At 49.7% G+C, this 16441-nt stretch overlaps 1 protein-coding gene across 1 annotated transcript in view; it reads right to left on the reverse strand.

The window, feature by feature from the left end:
• FSHB (follicle stimulating hormone subunit beta) overlaps positions 1-15990 on the reverse strand; it is a 36244-nt gene extending 20254 nt beyond the window's left edge. Inside the window, exons 1-2 of the mRNA XM_075326560.1 lie at positions 15969-15990; positions 9036-9195 (exon numbers count right to left, since the gene is read on the reverse strand). Of these exons, the coding sequence (XP_075182675.1) occupies positions 9036-9194 (159 nt within the window). The 5' untranslated portion in view covers position 9195; positions 15969-15990. The remainder of the gene's footprint in view (positions 1-9035; positions 9196-15968) is intronic.
• Positions 15991-16441: the final 451 nt, after the last annotated feature.

Consider the following 16441-nt stretch of genomic DNA (forward strand, 5'->3'; position numbering starts at 1 on the left):
GAACCGCGGCGTGGGTGGAGATCCGGACCGCGCAGCTCTACCAACGGCTGCAGGTCAAGATGCATCTCCTCATGGAGGAGTGGGAGACCGACATGGCGGACGTTATAGCAGCCGTGTGGAGACGCGAGGAGGAGGCGGAGGAAGGGAGGGTGAGTGACCCATGCCCCGATGCCCTGGAAGGGCCGGTCATCGCGGCTGCGGGACCCGGTCCAAGCCCTCTCCCCCCGCTGCCTCCCTCGCCACCTGTCCCGGAGGCCATGACCCCACCATTAGGCCTGCTACCACCGCAACCGGTAGCAATACCCAGCATCCCCGCCCAGGCGGGCCAACCTGTAGCCGGAGCCCGTAGTCGACCAGAGGCGTTGCCCTGGAAGGTCCCAAAGACTGAACCGGAGGCATCCCCTGAAAAGTCCCCCGAGCTGGAGCTGATGACCCGCTCCGAGCCAAAGGCCCAGCAGCGGAAAGCCCCTATGCCCATCCCCCACACCTCGGCTGAGGTGGCGCCGGGTTGTTGCTGTAAGGCAGCGCCCAAGGCCAAGACACCGCGGGACCTGCCGCCCAGATTCCTGACAGTGGCCAACGTCCAAGATGCCCCGCGGGGCCCGACCCGTGCGCCGGAGCTCGCAGCAGCGCCATATTGGGATAGGGAGCCGGTACCGCTGGGCCTGAAGATCGGTGAACGGGAGAGGAAGAAGGCCGAGCTGGTGGCCAGAGCGATAAGGGAGAAGGAGAATCTCCGCCAGGCCACGTTCCGTGTCCGGGGCCCGCTGTACGTGGGGCAGGTGAGGCGGTTTGATGTCCGTCGGGGCTATGGGTTTATATTTGAACCAGGCCTGGAGGCCGAAGTGTTTGTAGCCCGGCGGGATGTGAATGCCCACCTGCCTGAAGAGCATCCCGGCCGTAACCTGATGCCGGGCGACATTGTGCAGTACACCCGGCACTGTGGGGAGAGGGGGTGGTTCGCGCTGGACGCTAAGCTGAGGGGCAGCCAAGAGTCCCGAGTGAGCGCCGCGCCCCCTCCCTCGGATGAGGCTGAAGCCGATTATCCGGAGTAAGGGCAGCGGATGCCCGCTGCAACAGTACCCGTTGGGACCACCACTGAGTTGTTTTGTTTTGTTTGAAAGTTTGGAAAAAGATGATGATAAGTGAAATGAAACAGAACAGTTACCTGATTGTCTGCAGTGATTTGCAACCGGCCGTTGCCGGCACCGTTGTCCCCAAGGGGACCGTTTAAAAAGTTTGCATGAGGAACTGCTCATGGACAAGCCCGTGAACTTGCAGGGCACCCACAAACGTTAAGTGGCTTGTAAATAAGTTGTTTGCCGTTACCGTTTTCCGCATTGCCGCCTCCGGAGAGGCAGGTTGGAGGGAGGGCCCGCAGTAGAGCCGGCTGGGGCCCAGGCACCACAGGAACCGGTGGCTACCCTCTGGAGGGGAAGGACAGATCCCGCTCGGGTAACTTGTGCTGGACTGTGGGTCAAGGGGTGCTGCCTGGGTTTTAGGGGCAGCATCAGGGCCAGGTTGCTTGGGTGGGAGAGAGCGGAAACCGTAACCGTGAACCGTTTTGCAACGTTTAAGTAAAGTGCCTCCCGTTATGGGAAGAAGTAATAAAAATGTATATATGTTACCGTTTTACTTTTATATATTTTCAGAAAAATAAAACCGGTGTTGGACGGACAGCCCGCGGACGGTCTGCATTTTGCTAAGGGGGAATGTGACGCCCTGGGCAAGCCAGGGGTCACAGATCATTACACCACCACACCCTACACCCCAGTTAGGAACATCCAAGCTACCAAAATCCTTGTTGCCTTCCTCCAGGAGCTGGTGTCCACACCAGGGGGTGGGCCAGGCGGTTGGCTCCGCCCACCGAGGGGTTCACAGCTCTGGAGGCGGGAAAACCAGGCAGTTCAGCTCAGGGAGAGCTTGAGTGAGGAGTAAACAAGGAGTTCAGCTAGGAAAGTGAAGTGGTAAAGGAGGGAAGTAAGAGGAGCTGAAGTAAAGTGAAAGGTGACAGAAGTAAAGCCTGAAGTGAGTCCGGCTGTGTGCCCGGACAGTGACAGCAAGGTCAGCAGACGGCGGTGATTGTCTGGAGGGGTGACTGCTCGGAGGTTGCTGGAAGGACCGCGGACGGGTAGTGGCCCGGCGGTCTGGAGCAGTATACGAAGGACAGTCAGCACCAGGGCAGGGGCCTCTCGGACCCCGGAAAGGCTAGGAGTCGCCATAATTTGCCAAATCCGTCAGTGAAGAGGACGTCTGTCTCCCAACAACCAAGTCCCGATTGAAGGCAACAGCCCAACCATTAAAGCAGAGACACCGCCACCGCCAGGGCACCAGTTTCTGAGGACCAGCGCCTGCGAGCAAAGAGTAGAGCTCCTCCGGTCCAGCTTGAAGCCGGGGAGCGGGTTACCGGTGGGAACCCATCGCAACCAACAACAACATAGGTGCAGGACAGAGGGACCATCACCGTCACCTTCTGGGGAAAGCAAGTGCAGTCGTCCGTGGGAACCGTCTTTCCAGCCGTGTGGTTTACCGAGAACTGTGTCACCGTCTCAGGCTGAGTGAGTACCACAGTGCCGCAAGGCACAGCGCTGCCCCCGCGTCCCTGCGCCCACCAGGCCCTGCATCTCCCACCTCATCACTGGGCCCCGGGATCACCAACCCCTACCCACGGAGGGGCAACACAACAACTTGCTGCTCCACGCCATCACTCCCGGGATCCCCATACAGAGCAGCGGTGGTGCCAACAAATCACCACAACCGTGGGTGGCGTCATGGACCATAGACTATATCCCAAAACCCAATCCCCTTTCACTCACGGGCGAGGAACGCCGCTCGAGAGCTCCCGGGATCCGGCCCACAGCTCGAGCCACCACTGAGCAGCAGCAGCCGGACCCGAGCAGAGGGGTGAGCGCAGTGCTGACACCCTCCTCCCCACCCGCGACAATGCCGCTGGTGTAGGTCTAGGGGACCTAAGGGGTCTAACCCGGGTGGGCTGTATCTGATATGCTAAAGATGATTGATGGGAATGTAAAAACTGTGACCCCCACCAAATGATGGGGACATAGCGCTGATATACTGGAATAGAGTTGTGATGCCTGTACTCTTTATTCTCAGGGTTGTTGGGAGTTTCAGAGGTTGTTACTGATTAAGCAACATGTCTTCCCTTTGTAAGGCCTGTTTCACACGTCAGTGAAAAACAAAGACGTTTTTCACTGACGTGTTAAAAATGCATATGTCCCTCTGTGTGCCGTCATTCATGGCACACGTGGGTTGTCCATGGGAAATTCGTGATCCGTGTTCATTGATCTGTGATAGTGTCGCGGGCGGAGGAGGGGACGCCGCGCTCTCCCACTGCTCGGGTCCGGCTGCGGCGGCTGCTGCGGCCTGCTGCTGCTCGGTGGCTCGACCGATGGGTCAGATCCCGTGGACTCAAGCGGCGCTCCTCGCCCGTGAGTGAAAGGGGATTGGGTTGTGGGATAGTTTATTGTCCGTGACGCCACCCACGGCTGTGGTGATTGAGTGGACACCACCGCTGCTCTGTTTGGGAAGCCCGGGAGTGCTGGTACGGAGCAGCCAGTTGTTGATTTGCCCCTCCGTGGGTAGGGGTCTTGGTGCTCCCGGGGCCCAGTGATGGGGTTGGTATGGTGGACAGGCGGGTATGGGGCCTGTGGAGGTGCAGGGGCGCAGGGGCAGCGCTGTGCCGCACGGCACAGAGGTACTCACTCAGCCAGTAAACACGACACAGTTCTCGGTAAACAAACGGCTGGTTGGACGGGTCCCTTGGACGGTTATGGTGCTGCGGTTCCCTGCAGTTAGCGGTGACGGTCTCTTCCCTGCACCTATGTAAAGTCTCTTGGTAGCGATGGGTCCCCACCGGTTACCCACTCCTCGGCTGCAATCTGGGCCGAAGGAGCCCTACTTTGCCCGCAGGCGCTGGCCCTGGGAAACTGGTGCCCTGGCGGTGGCGGTGTCTCCCCTTCATGGTCGGGCTGTTGCCTTCAATCGGGACTTGGTTGTTAGGAGACAGAGGTCCCCTTCACTGACGGATTTAGCAAATTATGGCGACTCCTAGCCTTGCCGGGATCCGAAAGGCCCCTGCCCTGGTGCTGACTGTTCTTCGTATACTGCTCCGGTACCGCCGGGTCACCACCCGTCCGCGGTCCTTCCAGCAACCTCCAAGCAGTCCCCCTGCAGACTATCACCGCCGTCTGCTGACCTTGCTGTCACAGTCCGGGGCACACACCCGGACCAACTTCAGGCTTTCTTAACTGTTCCTTTTCTGTCGCCACTCTTACTGTCCTCCTTTACCACTTCACTGTTTACTCCTCACACTTCAAACTCTCTCCCTGATCTGCCTGGTTTTCCCGCCTCCAGGGTTGTGAACTCCTCGGTGGGCGGAGCCAACCGCCTGGCCCACCCCCTGGTGTGGACATCAGCCCCTGGAGGAAGGCAACAAGGATTTTGGGTTAGCTTGGTGTACCTGCAGGGAATGTGGGGTGCATGTCATGTTGTGACCTGTGACCCCTGGCTTGCCCAGGCTGTCACATTCCCCCTTAGCAAAACGCAGACCGTCCTCGGGCTGCCCGTCCAACACCGGTTTTATTTTCCTTTTGTTTTTCTGAAAAATAGAAAAAACGGTAACATATATACAATTTATGACATCATCCCACATCGGGAGTTTCAGTGCTTAAACGTTGCAAACATTAAACGGTTAATGGTTACGGTCTCCGCTCTCTCCCACCCAAGTAACCTGGCCCTGATGCTGCCCCTAAAGCCCAGGCAGCACCCCTTGACCCCTGTCCAGCACAAGTTACCCGAGCGGGATCTGTCCTTCCACTCCAGAGGGTAGCCACCGGTTCCTGTGGTGGCTGGGCCCCAGCCTGCTCTGCTGTGGGCCCTCCCTCCAACCTGCCTCTCCGGAGGCGGTAAATGCGGAAACGGTAACGGTAACACAACTTATTTACAAGCCACTTAACGTTTGTGGTTGCCCTGCAAGTTCACGGGCTTGTCCATGAGCAGATCCTCATGCAAAACAACTTGTCAAACGGTCCCCACGGGGACAACGGTGCCGGCAACGTCCGGTTTCCAATCACGGTTAGACAATCAGGTTACTTCTCGGTTTCATCTTCTCTTATCATTTGCAACTTTTTCAAACAACACACTGGTGGTCCCAACGGGGACGGTGCAACGGTGCTCCGCTGCCTCTATTCCGAGTCCTCATCGAAGGCGGATCCCTCCCCCTCCACCAGCATCTCAAACATGCACTGAAATACCTGCTGTGACAGGGGTACCCGGTACCCATTTCCACCGGTACGCGGGGTATGGAAAACCACTGGGTTTCCTACATAGCGGGACCGCTCACTTGCCTCCTCAAACTCAGCAACGGACCCGGGGCTGGGGCCATCACCTCTTGTTTCTGTGTCAGGCGGGTTGCAGCCAGCTGCCGCAGCCTCCTGGCCTCCAGCATCCAGCACATCGGATCCTTCTGCAGTAGCATGGAGCAGCAGATCAGGCGAGCTTACACTGAGGTGCCCCATAAGTAACGGTAAGGGTGATGCATAGGCCGAGACTAGGCCGGGCCCCTCAGCCGCAGCGACCGGTCATGGTGGGACATAGGGACGTGGGTCACCAGTCGACTCTGTTACATCATTTCCCCCTTCGTACATCGGGGCAGTTGTAATCAGCATCTCCACCTCGTTGGTCCACTGCTCCATCATCCGGAAGATTTGATCCTGCTGACGCTGGTGGAATTGAATCACTCGGGCCTTCATTCAGGCCACGGTCCCGGGCTCGGGGTCTGACACAGTCACTACCGGGACTTCTGACACCATGCTGTTAAGGGGCCGCGGTCCCAGCGGTTCCCCTTGGTGTACTTCAGGGACGTCCTGAACGTCTGCAGCCGGCTGGTCCGCCGGGGCGGCTTGGCCGGGTATCGCTACCGGTTGGGCAGGTAGCGGGCCTAGTGGCGGGGCGGCAGCAGTTAGCACGGGTAGCGGGGAGAGAGGCAGGGTGAGCTGAAGCCGGCCGGGCCCCTCAGCCCCAACGGCCGATCCCTCAGGAATACAGGGGCGTGCGTCTCTTACCCGCTCCTCCAAATCCTCTTCCGCCTCGTGTCTCCACATAGCAGCCACCACGTCCGCCATATCGGTCTCCCACTCCTCCAGGAGGAGTTGCATGTGGGCCTGCAGACGATTACTCAGCGGGACGGTCCGGTCCCTTAACCACATCGCTGTGCCGGGCGCGGGGGTCTCGCTGTTATCAGCTGGAGCGGACATCTCGGCAGTCGTGCCTTCCAGGAACAGGGTCGCTGCAGAGTCCTGGCGTCCCTGCTTTTATAGCTGCGTTCACATGCAGCCAGCCGCCATCGCGTCCCCCTTAGCTTCTTTCCTGCCCCTCCTCTATTGGGGCGGGGTTTTGGCCTTCGCGCCTCTACTACTCGAGAAGACGCTCGAGCGGGAACTTTTCGCGCCAAAGATGGTGACTTCTGAAATTTTTCGGCCGGATACCTCCGGCGGTCACAAGGCGCACCTCTACCCAACGGCAGAGTGGTAAGATCCTGTTCGTGATGCCAAGTTGTCGCGGGCGGAGGAGGGGACGCCGCGCTCTCCCACTGCTCGGGTCCGGCTGCCACGGCTGCTGCGGCCTGCTGCTGCTCGGTGGCTCGAGAGATGGGCCGGATCCCGGGGACTCGAGCGGCGCTCCTCGCCCGTGAGTGAAAGGGGATTGGGTTGTGGGATAGTTTATTGTCCGTGACGCCACCCACGGCTGTGGTGATTGAGTGGACACCACCGCTGCTCTGTTTGGGAAGCCCGGGAGTGCTGGTACGGAGCAGCCAGTTGTTGATTTGCCCCTCCGTGGGTAGGGATCTTGGTGCTCCCGGGGCCCAGTGATGGGGTTGGTATGATGGACAGGCGGGTATGGGGCCTGTGGAGGTGCAGGGGCGCAGGGGCAGCGCTGTGCCGCACGGCACGGAGGTACTCACTCAGCCAGTAAACACGCCACAGTTCTCGGTAAACAAACGGATGGTTGGACGGGTTCCTCGGACGGTTACGATGCTGCGGTTCCCTGCAGTTAGCGGTGACGGTCTCTTCCCTGCACCTATGTAAAGTCTCTTGGTAGCGATGGGTCCCCACCGGTTACCCACTCCTCGGCTGCAATCTGGGCCGAAGGAGCCCTACTTTGCCCGCAGGCGCTGGCCCTGGGAAACTGGTGCCCTGGCGGTGGCGGTGTCTCCCCTTCACGGTCAGGCTGTTGCCTTCAATCGGGACTTGGTTGTTAGGAGACAGAGGTCCCCTTCACTGACGGATTTAACAAATTATGGCGACTCCTAGCCTTGCCGGGATCCGCCCTGGTGCTGACTGTTCTTCGTATACTGCTCTGGTACCGCCAGGTCACCACCCGTCCGCGGTCCTTCCAGCAACCTCCAAGCAGTCCCCCTGCAGACTATCACCGCCGTCTGCTGACCTTGCTGTCACAGTCCGGGGCACACACCCGGACCAACTTCAGGCTTTCTTAACTGTTCCTTTTCTGTCGCCACTCTTACTGTCCTCCTTTACCACTTCACTGTTTACTCCTCACACTTCAAACTCTCTCCCTGATCTGCCTGGTTTTCCCGCCTCCAGGGCTGTGAACTCCTCGGTGGGCGGAGCCAACCGCCTGGCCCACCCCCTGGTGTGGACATCAGCCCCTGGAGGAAGGCAACAAGGATTTTGGGTTAGCTTGGTGTACCTGCAGGGAATGTGGGGTGCATGTGATGTTGTGACCTGTGACCCCTGGCTTGCCCAGGGCGTCACAATAGCACATGGAGATAAACTCACCTGAAAGCCCACAGCATGCTATCGATAGAGATTGTACATTGACAGAGAGGTGTCAATCAGAGGAGGGGGGTGCCAGACTGCCGCGAGGTGACATTTTAGTCCAACCTGTTGCTTAAACAAATATAGGAAATAAACAACAGATCGGACCTTGACAAGACAGGCATCCCTTAATTCTATGTTTTAACCCTTGTAGCATGCTGTCTTCAGTTACATAGCAAAACCCTGCCGCCAGATTCCCTTTAAGAAGCATATGTCTGCCAGAGTTAAACATAGCTGAGCGTACTGGCACCTATATAGCCAACCAGCACTTAAATAGCTAAGTGGCACCCACTGACTGTCTGTCTTGGTCGCTCTGAACACGTGTGCCCTAAGTCATAAAATCATGTACTGTATGTCTGCACTGCATAGTGAGAAATAGATCTGTTATGAAAGAATAGGAGATATCACCGTGCATGCCCGACCAACCAGAAGAAAACTAAAGGCATGTGTTGCCAGTAGTTACCAGCCATTAACACAGACTGACATTAGGGTACTTTTTTTGGAAGGAGTAAATGCTCCAAAATTATGTATTTGGGCTCATTGAACATATGTGGGTATGGTAATTTTCGTAATACTGAACAATGGGTATAACTTTGCATTGTAGGAATACCCTATTAAAGGGAATGTAAGCAATATTTCATGCCCCAAACTATTTATATGGGCATGTAGCTCTTTCAAAGACAAGTCCAGTGTTTTATTTAATATACAAATGAGGCTGAAGAGCTTTGGTATATTGGAAGCCTCCGTCACTCCAGGTCTATTTCTGGCTTACGCTGCCTCCTCCCGCTTGACTGGCTGCCTCCATGCTGTGGGACTTCAGGAAAAGTAGTCGTCAGTCAAGCAAGAGGAGGCAGCACTGGACAGAGAATAGAGTTGGAGTGACAGAGGCTTCAGATCTTCAGTCTCATTTACATATAAATTCTAACACTGATTTTACAGTAATAGAGGAGCAGACAGGTCATGTAAAGCTATTGCTGAACTTGTCTTTGAAGCTACATGTGCACTTATATAGTTGTTTTTTATTATGATAGAGGTGAAATCATGTCAACAGATTCTCTTTACCTGTGTATTTGCAAGTGCTATGGTTTCCATTAACCATAAGCCATGATTCTATTGTGAACAGAGCTTAATCGACTTACAGTTTATAAGAACATAGTATTATAGACCCTTTCTTCTCACCTTTGTACTGCAATATCCCGAGCACCAAGTTGCATTTACGGAGATGCAGGCACTACATTCCTCCTTCTCCAGCACAATGGTAATGTTAGACATCTCACATGTAGTGCATGGCATTATCTTCCAACACAGAACCAGCACATATAGAAATAACTTCTCCATTCTGTGGAACATAGTACAAACGTTTTACCTCCCACTGCATAATTATAAAACCCAAAGCATTTTGGATATTTAGCAATAGAACAGCGTTACACACACAATAATATGCGAGTGACTCATGGGTGGCCTAAAAAGCACAACAATGACTACAGGCAGCGCTAAAGAGAACCCGTCGGCTGATTGATCCCGTCCAAACCACCGTCAGTGGGCATCAGAGGCCGGTTGCACGATTGCAGCCAGGTATGTTCTTCCCTGAATCAATCCAGCATTTTGGAGAAAACATTCTGAAACATCTGGAGAATGAATCTGAGGTACTATAGGGCAAGAGGAAACTAGTCAGGCTGCTTCCCACATCTTTATAGGTGATTGACAGGTAGATATCTCTGAACTATGTTTTCTCTGAAACGCAGCAGCGAAACATACGGGGACTCCAACCGAGAAGCCAGGCTGATTCATGTACGTGGTTTGAGCAACATGAAGCCACTAACAGGTTCTCTTTAAAATTACAAACTACAGTGTATAGAAGGAACAATATCCTATTGCTTTCCTGTCTTTAAGACCAGATTCAGATGGCTTGTGTTAAAATTGGGCCTGTGATGACCACATTGGGAGTTAATAGCGAGGTTCACCAGCTCCATCAATCAACTAGAGCAGAGCGTGACCTCTCATGCTCTGAGGACCATGAACTTTAATTGGCAGCAAATAAAGCTTCATTTCCCTCATGCGGCAGAGAAATTGAACACTTGCTGCCAGATTAGCGCTGATCAATTGAGGTCTCAGCAGTGTGACATCTTATTTTTGGGGTCTCTTCTAACAAAAAGCATTTGTCATATCCAAACAGAGATGTTAAATTAAATATTCTGTTCTCGTATTTCATTCATTGTTGGATACAAAGCAGAATTGTGTAGTTCAGTACTGAGTTATTACTCGTACGTGTGTCTATGAGGCCATTCACATCTGTGAATTGTCACAGACCAGGCAGGTAGTCCACGAAAAATAGCAGAAACATGTCCAATTGGTAATGCAATGCAAGTCTATGGGTCTGTTAAAAAAATGCCATGCGAGTCTATGGTTCTTTGTAAAATATTGGACTGCACTCAGATGACATCTGACTGTGGTCCGATTTTCATGGGCTGTCAGAAAGGAGAAGGTAGAGCAATTTCTTTTCTCTCCACATTCGAGAAAAGCTGATGACACTCAGACCAAACTCTGATAAATGTCTGATCCCAAAAATCAATCTGTTTTTCACGTATGTGGAAAAATTGGACATCTGAATGAGGCCTGAACGTGATGATACACTGAAAAAATACATTGTACTTCAGAGTTCCGAGTTTCATCCTTTTTTAACTGATCCATTGTTAAGGGTCAAAGAATAAAAAAAGTTGAGACAGTTTATACCTGCTTCCAGTGGCATAACCTTGATAGCTGTAGGCTACACAGCTGCTATGGGGTTCATGAGTTGGGGGGGCCTGGTGCCAGAGGAGGATCCAGGCCCTCGCCCTATGCACTTCAACTGTGTCTGAATGCTGGATGTTGATATAGTTGAGAGCAATGATGTAACAGGGAGCAAGCAGTTCTCTCCTCCATCATTCTTCCTGTGTGTCTGACATCTCAGCTCAATGGGTGTGATAATATCATTACATCGCGCCCACTGTGCAGAGCTATGCAGTACTTCAGAACAAACTATGCGGGGACGAGCAGTGGGGGAATTATACTATTTGGAATGCTATTTGAAGCCCATTATACTATTTGTAAAGCTATGTATGGGGTAATTATACTGTTTTGAGAGTTATATGGCACCATTATAATACTCGGACCACTACATGGAGTCCATTATACTATTTGCAGGGCTATGTGAGGGCCATTATTATGTTTTCAGGACTATGTGGGGGCCATTATTCTGTTCTTGGGGCTATTTGGGGCAAATTCTAATATTTGAAGGGCTATGTGTGGGCTATTGTATTGTTTGGAGGGTTATGTGGGAGCCATTATAACATTTTCAGGGCTATTTGGGGCACATTATGATAGTATAATAGCTCATGCAAAGCCCTTAAACTATGTGGAGGGTTGTGTGGGGGCCATTATATTGTTTGCAGGGCTATGTGGGGGCCATGATACTGTTTGGAGGGCCATTATACTATTATGTTTGGAAGGCTAGTGGAGGCCTTAATACTGTAAGCAGGCAATTATACTGTGTGGAGGGTATTGTGAGAGAAATTCTACTGTTGGTAGGGCATTATAATTTTTAGAGGGCTAATGGGGCCAGTATACAGTGTTGAGTGTTGTTTAGGGTTTATCATACTGTGTGGAGTGTTGTGTAGGGGCCATTATACTGTATGAAGAGCCATTATTATATATGGAGGGTTGTGAGGGGGCCATCATATTGTGCGAAGGACTGTGTTGGGGTCACTGTGGAAGCATCATTCTGTGTTTGGAGGACATTTATGTTAGCAATGTACTTTATGGGGGCCATGAAAGGGGTATCTTAATTCTCAGAAACACTAAGGGGCTTTGATTGGAGGAACTTTTTTCTAAGCGCTGCAAAGTTGTGAGGTATGTTCTTCTATGAATACAATTCTTCACTGCCGCATAGAATTATTTTTGTGTGTGTGTGAGAGGAATAAGGACTTTTACTATGGGGCCCCAAGATTTCTATGTATACCCCTGCCTGCGTCACTGAAAAATAGGGATGAAAAAAAAACCAAACTTATGCTCCTAGAATGTTACTAGGATGTAATTACCATAAGAACTAAGAAAAAAAATGTTTTTTTTCCACTTGGATGGTAAAATGGATGTGTGATTGTAGTTAACAAAAAACATTTACAGCTGAACTAAATGTATCAATATATTGCTGACTTTTTATAGTTTTGCCTGTGTTTTAACTAGAAGTTAGAACATTTTTAGGCTGCATTTTTAACTGCACAAATCCTGTGCCGCTGCACTCTTTTTACTTTTTCCTTGCAACATCACGTAATCTTGGAGGGAATTTCTGTTTCAAGTGCGGCATGGCCACCATCTGACTTCAGGTGAAATAGATGTTTCCCTGAAACATTAAATAGACTCTGTCAGCACAAAATGACTGTTCAAACCAAGTACAGATATTAGGTGCATCATGGCAGGACCAAACTTTTAAGTCCACCTTCCCACCTGCTTGTTTTCCACCTATCTCTGCCCTTCTCTGACTCTTTGAAGCCAAAGCTATCAATGATAGAATAAGGGAGGGTTGAGATAGAGCGATAACAAGCAGGTCAGAAGGCACATTTAAATGTTTAGCTGTGTCACGATGCACCGAGCGCCTGAACTTGGTTTGAACAGTCATTTTGTGCTCATAGAGTGCCTTAAAAGGGAGTCTGTCAGCACTTATGACCTGTGTAAACTATTAATATGGGCATACAAGCTATGGAATATTGAAAAAGTCATACCTGTCTACCTCATATCAGATGCGTTATTGTGGATAAATCATCTTTCATCACTTTATATAAAGTAGCTCTTCCAGGCTATGGGGCGGATGCTGCCTGAAACATAACTCCGCCTCTAAAGATTATTCTAAATAGGCCTCTCAAATTCACTTCAAATGTGACGTGGTCCCTAAAAATTGGTTTTGTAAAATTTTGTTGTAAAAATTAGAAATTGCTGATAAACTTTGAACCCTTCTAAAAATTGTGCTGATGTAAAGTAGACATGTGGGAAATTTATATACTATTTTGTGTGACATAACTCTCTGATTTAAGGGCATAAAAATTATAAGATTAAAAATTGCTAAATTTTTTGCCCAAATTCCAATATTGTATTTTCCCAATAAAAAGTAAAAAAAATTCAACCAAAGTTTTCCAATATCTTAAAGTACAAAATGTCACTAGAAAACATTCTCAGAATCAACGGGGTCTGATGAAGCGTACTTGAGTTATAACCTCATAAAGTGACAGTGGTCAGAATTGAAAAAATTAGCCTTGTCAGAAAGGAGAAAACAGGGTCAGGGGTGAAGGGGTTAAAAGTCTGTGTGTGAACAAAGCCTAAAGCCCGCTTTACACGCTACAATAAATCTTACGATGTGTCGGCGGGGGTCACGTCATAAGTGACGCACATCCGGCATCGTAAGTATGATTGTAGCGTGTAAAACCTCCGTGCAATTGCGATTGAACGAAAATCCGTTCATCGCATGCACGTCGTTCATTCCTCAAAAAATGAACGTGAGGTTGTGCAATGTTCTTGAGGCAGCACACATCGCAGTGTGTGACACCCCGGGAACATTGAACGACAGCTTACCTCCGTCCGCGGCTCCCGCCGACAATGCGGAAGGAAGGAGGTGGGCGGGATGTTTACGTCCCGCTGATCTCTGCCCCTCCACTTCTATTGGCCGGCTGCCGCGTGACGTCGATGTGACGCTGAACGTCCCTCCCACTCCAGGAAGTGGACGTTCACCGCCCACATCGAGGTCGTATGGAAGGTAAGTACATGTGATGGGGGTGAATCGTCTTTGCGGCACGTTCAACAAATTGAACGTGCCGCACATACGATGGGGGCGTTGCAAATCGCATACGATATTGTATACGAAATTGCAACGTGTAAAGCAGGCTTAAAAATGAGAATTCAATTGTTACATAATTGTCTTAATACACTTCTTGTTTTCATTCCCTACTTGCAGTCAGTGAATGCAAACTTTCTTTTATTTTATCTTATATCTAAAAGTAAAAAAACTGGAGAGAACTAATAATTCTCAAAGCTGGGTGGGAAAAAACTCGATCGGTCATCCCCCCCGCTATCTCTCCCCATTTACCACATTTTTCTGACTATACGACACACTTTTTATTAAGATAATGTCTTTGTAAAATGTATGTTTCTTAAAGTCCGCAGTTAGTAAGGTCACAGATATCGCTGACTGCATCTTAAATCACAGGGTAGAGCATTATAGGCGCTGAGCTCCTATTGCTGAGATAACTAAGCGGCTGCACAGTTTTCTCTCTCTCTCTTGACCTGTGTAATTAATGCAGGAAGGACTGAGCTGAGCTTCCTAGGTTTAACAGAATGGATTTTGGGGCACAGGCAGAAGAAAAATAAAAGCATAACAGTTGATTTAGACTTCGCAAAAGAGTCTCCTAGATAAAAGCTGATCTGACTATCCGTGTGTTGCTCTGTCTGCACCATGCAGGATACATATGTGATGCTGTCCTCGTTTGCCCACATTTGTGTATGATCACGAGGAGCACAGACATGTGCTTGATATAAAATCTACAACAGGCATCCTTTATAGTGCGCATAATAGAATATCTTCTACTAAAGTGTACAGCCGGGTAAATCGTGTATGAGGAGGTTATGTGGCATAAATGAAAGGCATTACACATCTAAGACACCTGGTACATAGTGGATTACACAATAAATGGACTTCTGCTCTTTATGAACTTTGGTACAAAACACCCAAAATAAAGTGTATTGGGACCTTGTTATGACACTGTTGGGGACAGTATATAATACCTTTAATTTTTTTGTACAATCCTCCTTATATACTTCTACCACACTGGAATAAATCACTACCATGTCTTCTACCCAAGAGAATCAAGATATGAGCAGAACCATAGGCCACCTATGTTAGTGATATTACCCCTCCACATCTTTACATCACCATGGTAGTTTTAATATTAATATTTTTTTTCCTATTTTTGGTTAACCAAGCCTGGGTGCATCTTATAGTCCGAAAAGTACAGTACACATGCACTCTCATTTCCTATTAACCTCATCAGAGAGTGGTATAGTCAATTTTTTCTCCTCCAAAGATTATCCTTATTTTTTTGTGATCAAAGGGAGAAGGAGGGGAAGGGGTTAACCACCGCGCTGCCATATGATGTATCAGACTAGAAACTTCTTTGGAAAAAATGGTGATTTATTTCTATGCGTTTTGGAGCAATAGCTCCTTCTTCAGGTAAAATCACATCTATGATTTAATCCTGAAGAAGGAGCTATTGCACTGAAACGTGAAGAAATAAATCACAATTTTTTCCAAAGAAGTTTCCAGTCTCATACCTCATACAGCAGTGCGGTGGTTAACCCCTTCACCACCTACTCCTTTTGAAAATTCAGCTACAGGAACTGCAGCAGCCGAGGATTCTCTTCTACATGCCTTTACAGTGGTTGTCACTGTCACAACCACCCCACGGGAGAAAACCTCTTAGCTGATCTCCCACCCGATCTTCACTCGGGTAAGACCTTATTTGCACCAAATTTGTTTCTACAACTCCTGTATTTTTTTTTGTGATGGAAAGAAAGGTTTAGATTGGTGGAAATTCTGAGTTCAAGGACTTCCATCAATTAACCAGTTATCGCTGGGGAACCGAACCCAACAAACCATTAATTTTAAGGGCTCCACGTAATGCTTCATCTCTCCTGTGAAAGTGCTGCAGGGAAATGTATCTCTTGCTATAAGATTCCCCTGCAGATCACTAAGGATCCCACCAGGGAAGCACCATGGGAGCAGTTGACTTTTAGGTAACAACAATGCAAATTGTTAGCTCAGTTTGGATCTTAATTGTTTTTCTATTTCCGCCTTTACATTTTGGGGATAGACCCCTAATATTTTAAATGTTAGAACATCTAGAAATGTTCTTGAGTAGGAAAAACTCTTTAGCACTGAATTATTGTGTTGTGTGAGTATAGACAGATCAATACAGGATAAATAGACTCATTACACCACACTTATGTAAGATAAATGTGTCCCCCCTACAATGATTGATTCTATACTGACATTATGTTCTATAATAAGTAAAATCCTAATAGATCCATTACCTTCACTCCTGTGGACTCCAGTATAACGCTGGGATACTGGCAACACTGAAATCAATCTGTTTTATAGGCAATCCTCACCTTGAGGATTTACCAGGAATTAAAACATGTCTAGTTTTGGCGACACAGAGGATTAAAAACTGGCTAGACACCTAAACCTTGAGAACAAAACTGACATTTCCTGCCCACGCAAGCTATGCATATGGGAGAATGTGACCATGGCCTTGTACTGAGATTAGTTGCTCAATTTTATTTTTAGGACTTTTTTTTAACTCTGCATTATACTGTATTTCCTATGGTAGCTCTTCTGTCAGACTATAGCGGGCTTTACACGTTGTGACATCGCTAGCATCGACTAGAGATGTTTGGCGCGATAGCACCCGCCCCCGTCGTACGTGCAATATTGTGTGATCGCTGCTATAGTGAACATTATCACTACGGCAGCGTCACACGCACATACCTGGTCAGCGACGTCA

The sequence above is a fragment of the Anomaloglossus baeobatrachus genome, chromosome 10 (genome assembly GCF_048569485.1).
Source record: "Anomaloglossus baeobatrachus isolate aAnoBae1 chromosome 10, aAnoBae1.hap1, whole genome shotgun sequence".
NCBI lineage: Eukaryota > Metazoa > Chordata > Amphibia > Anura > Aromobatidae > Anomaloglossus > Anomaloglossus baeobatrachus.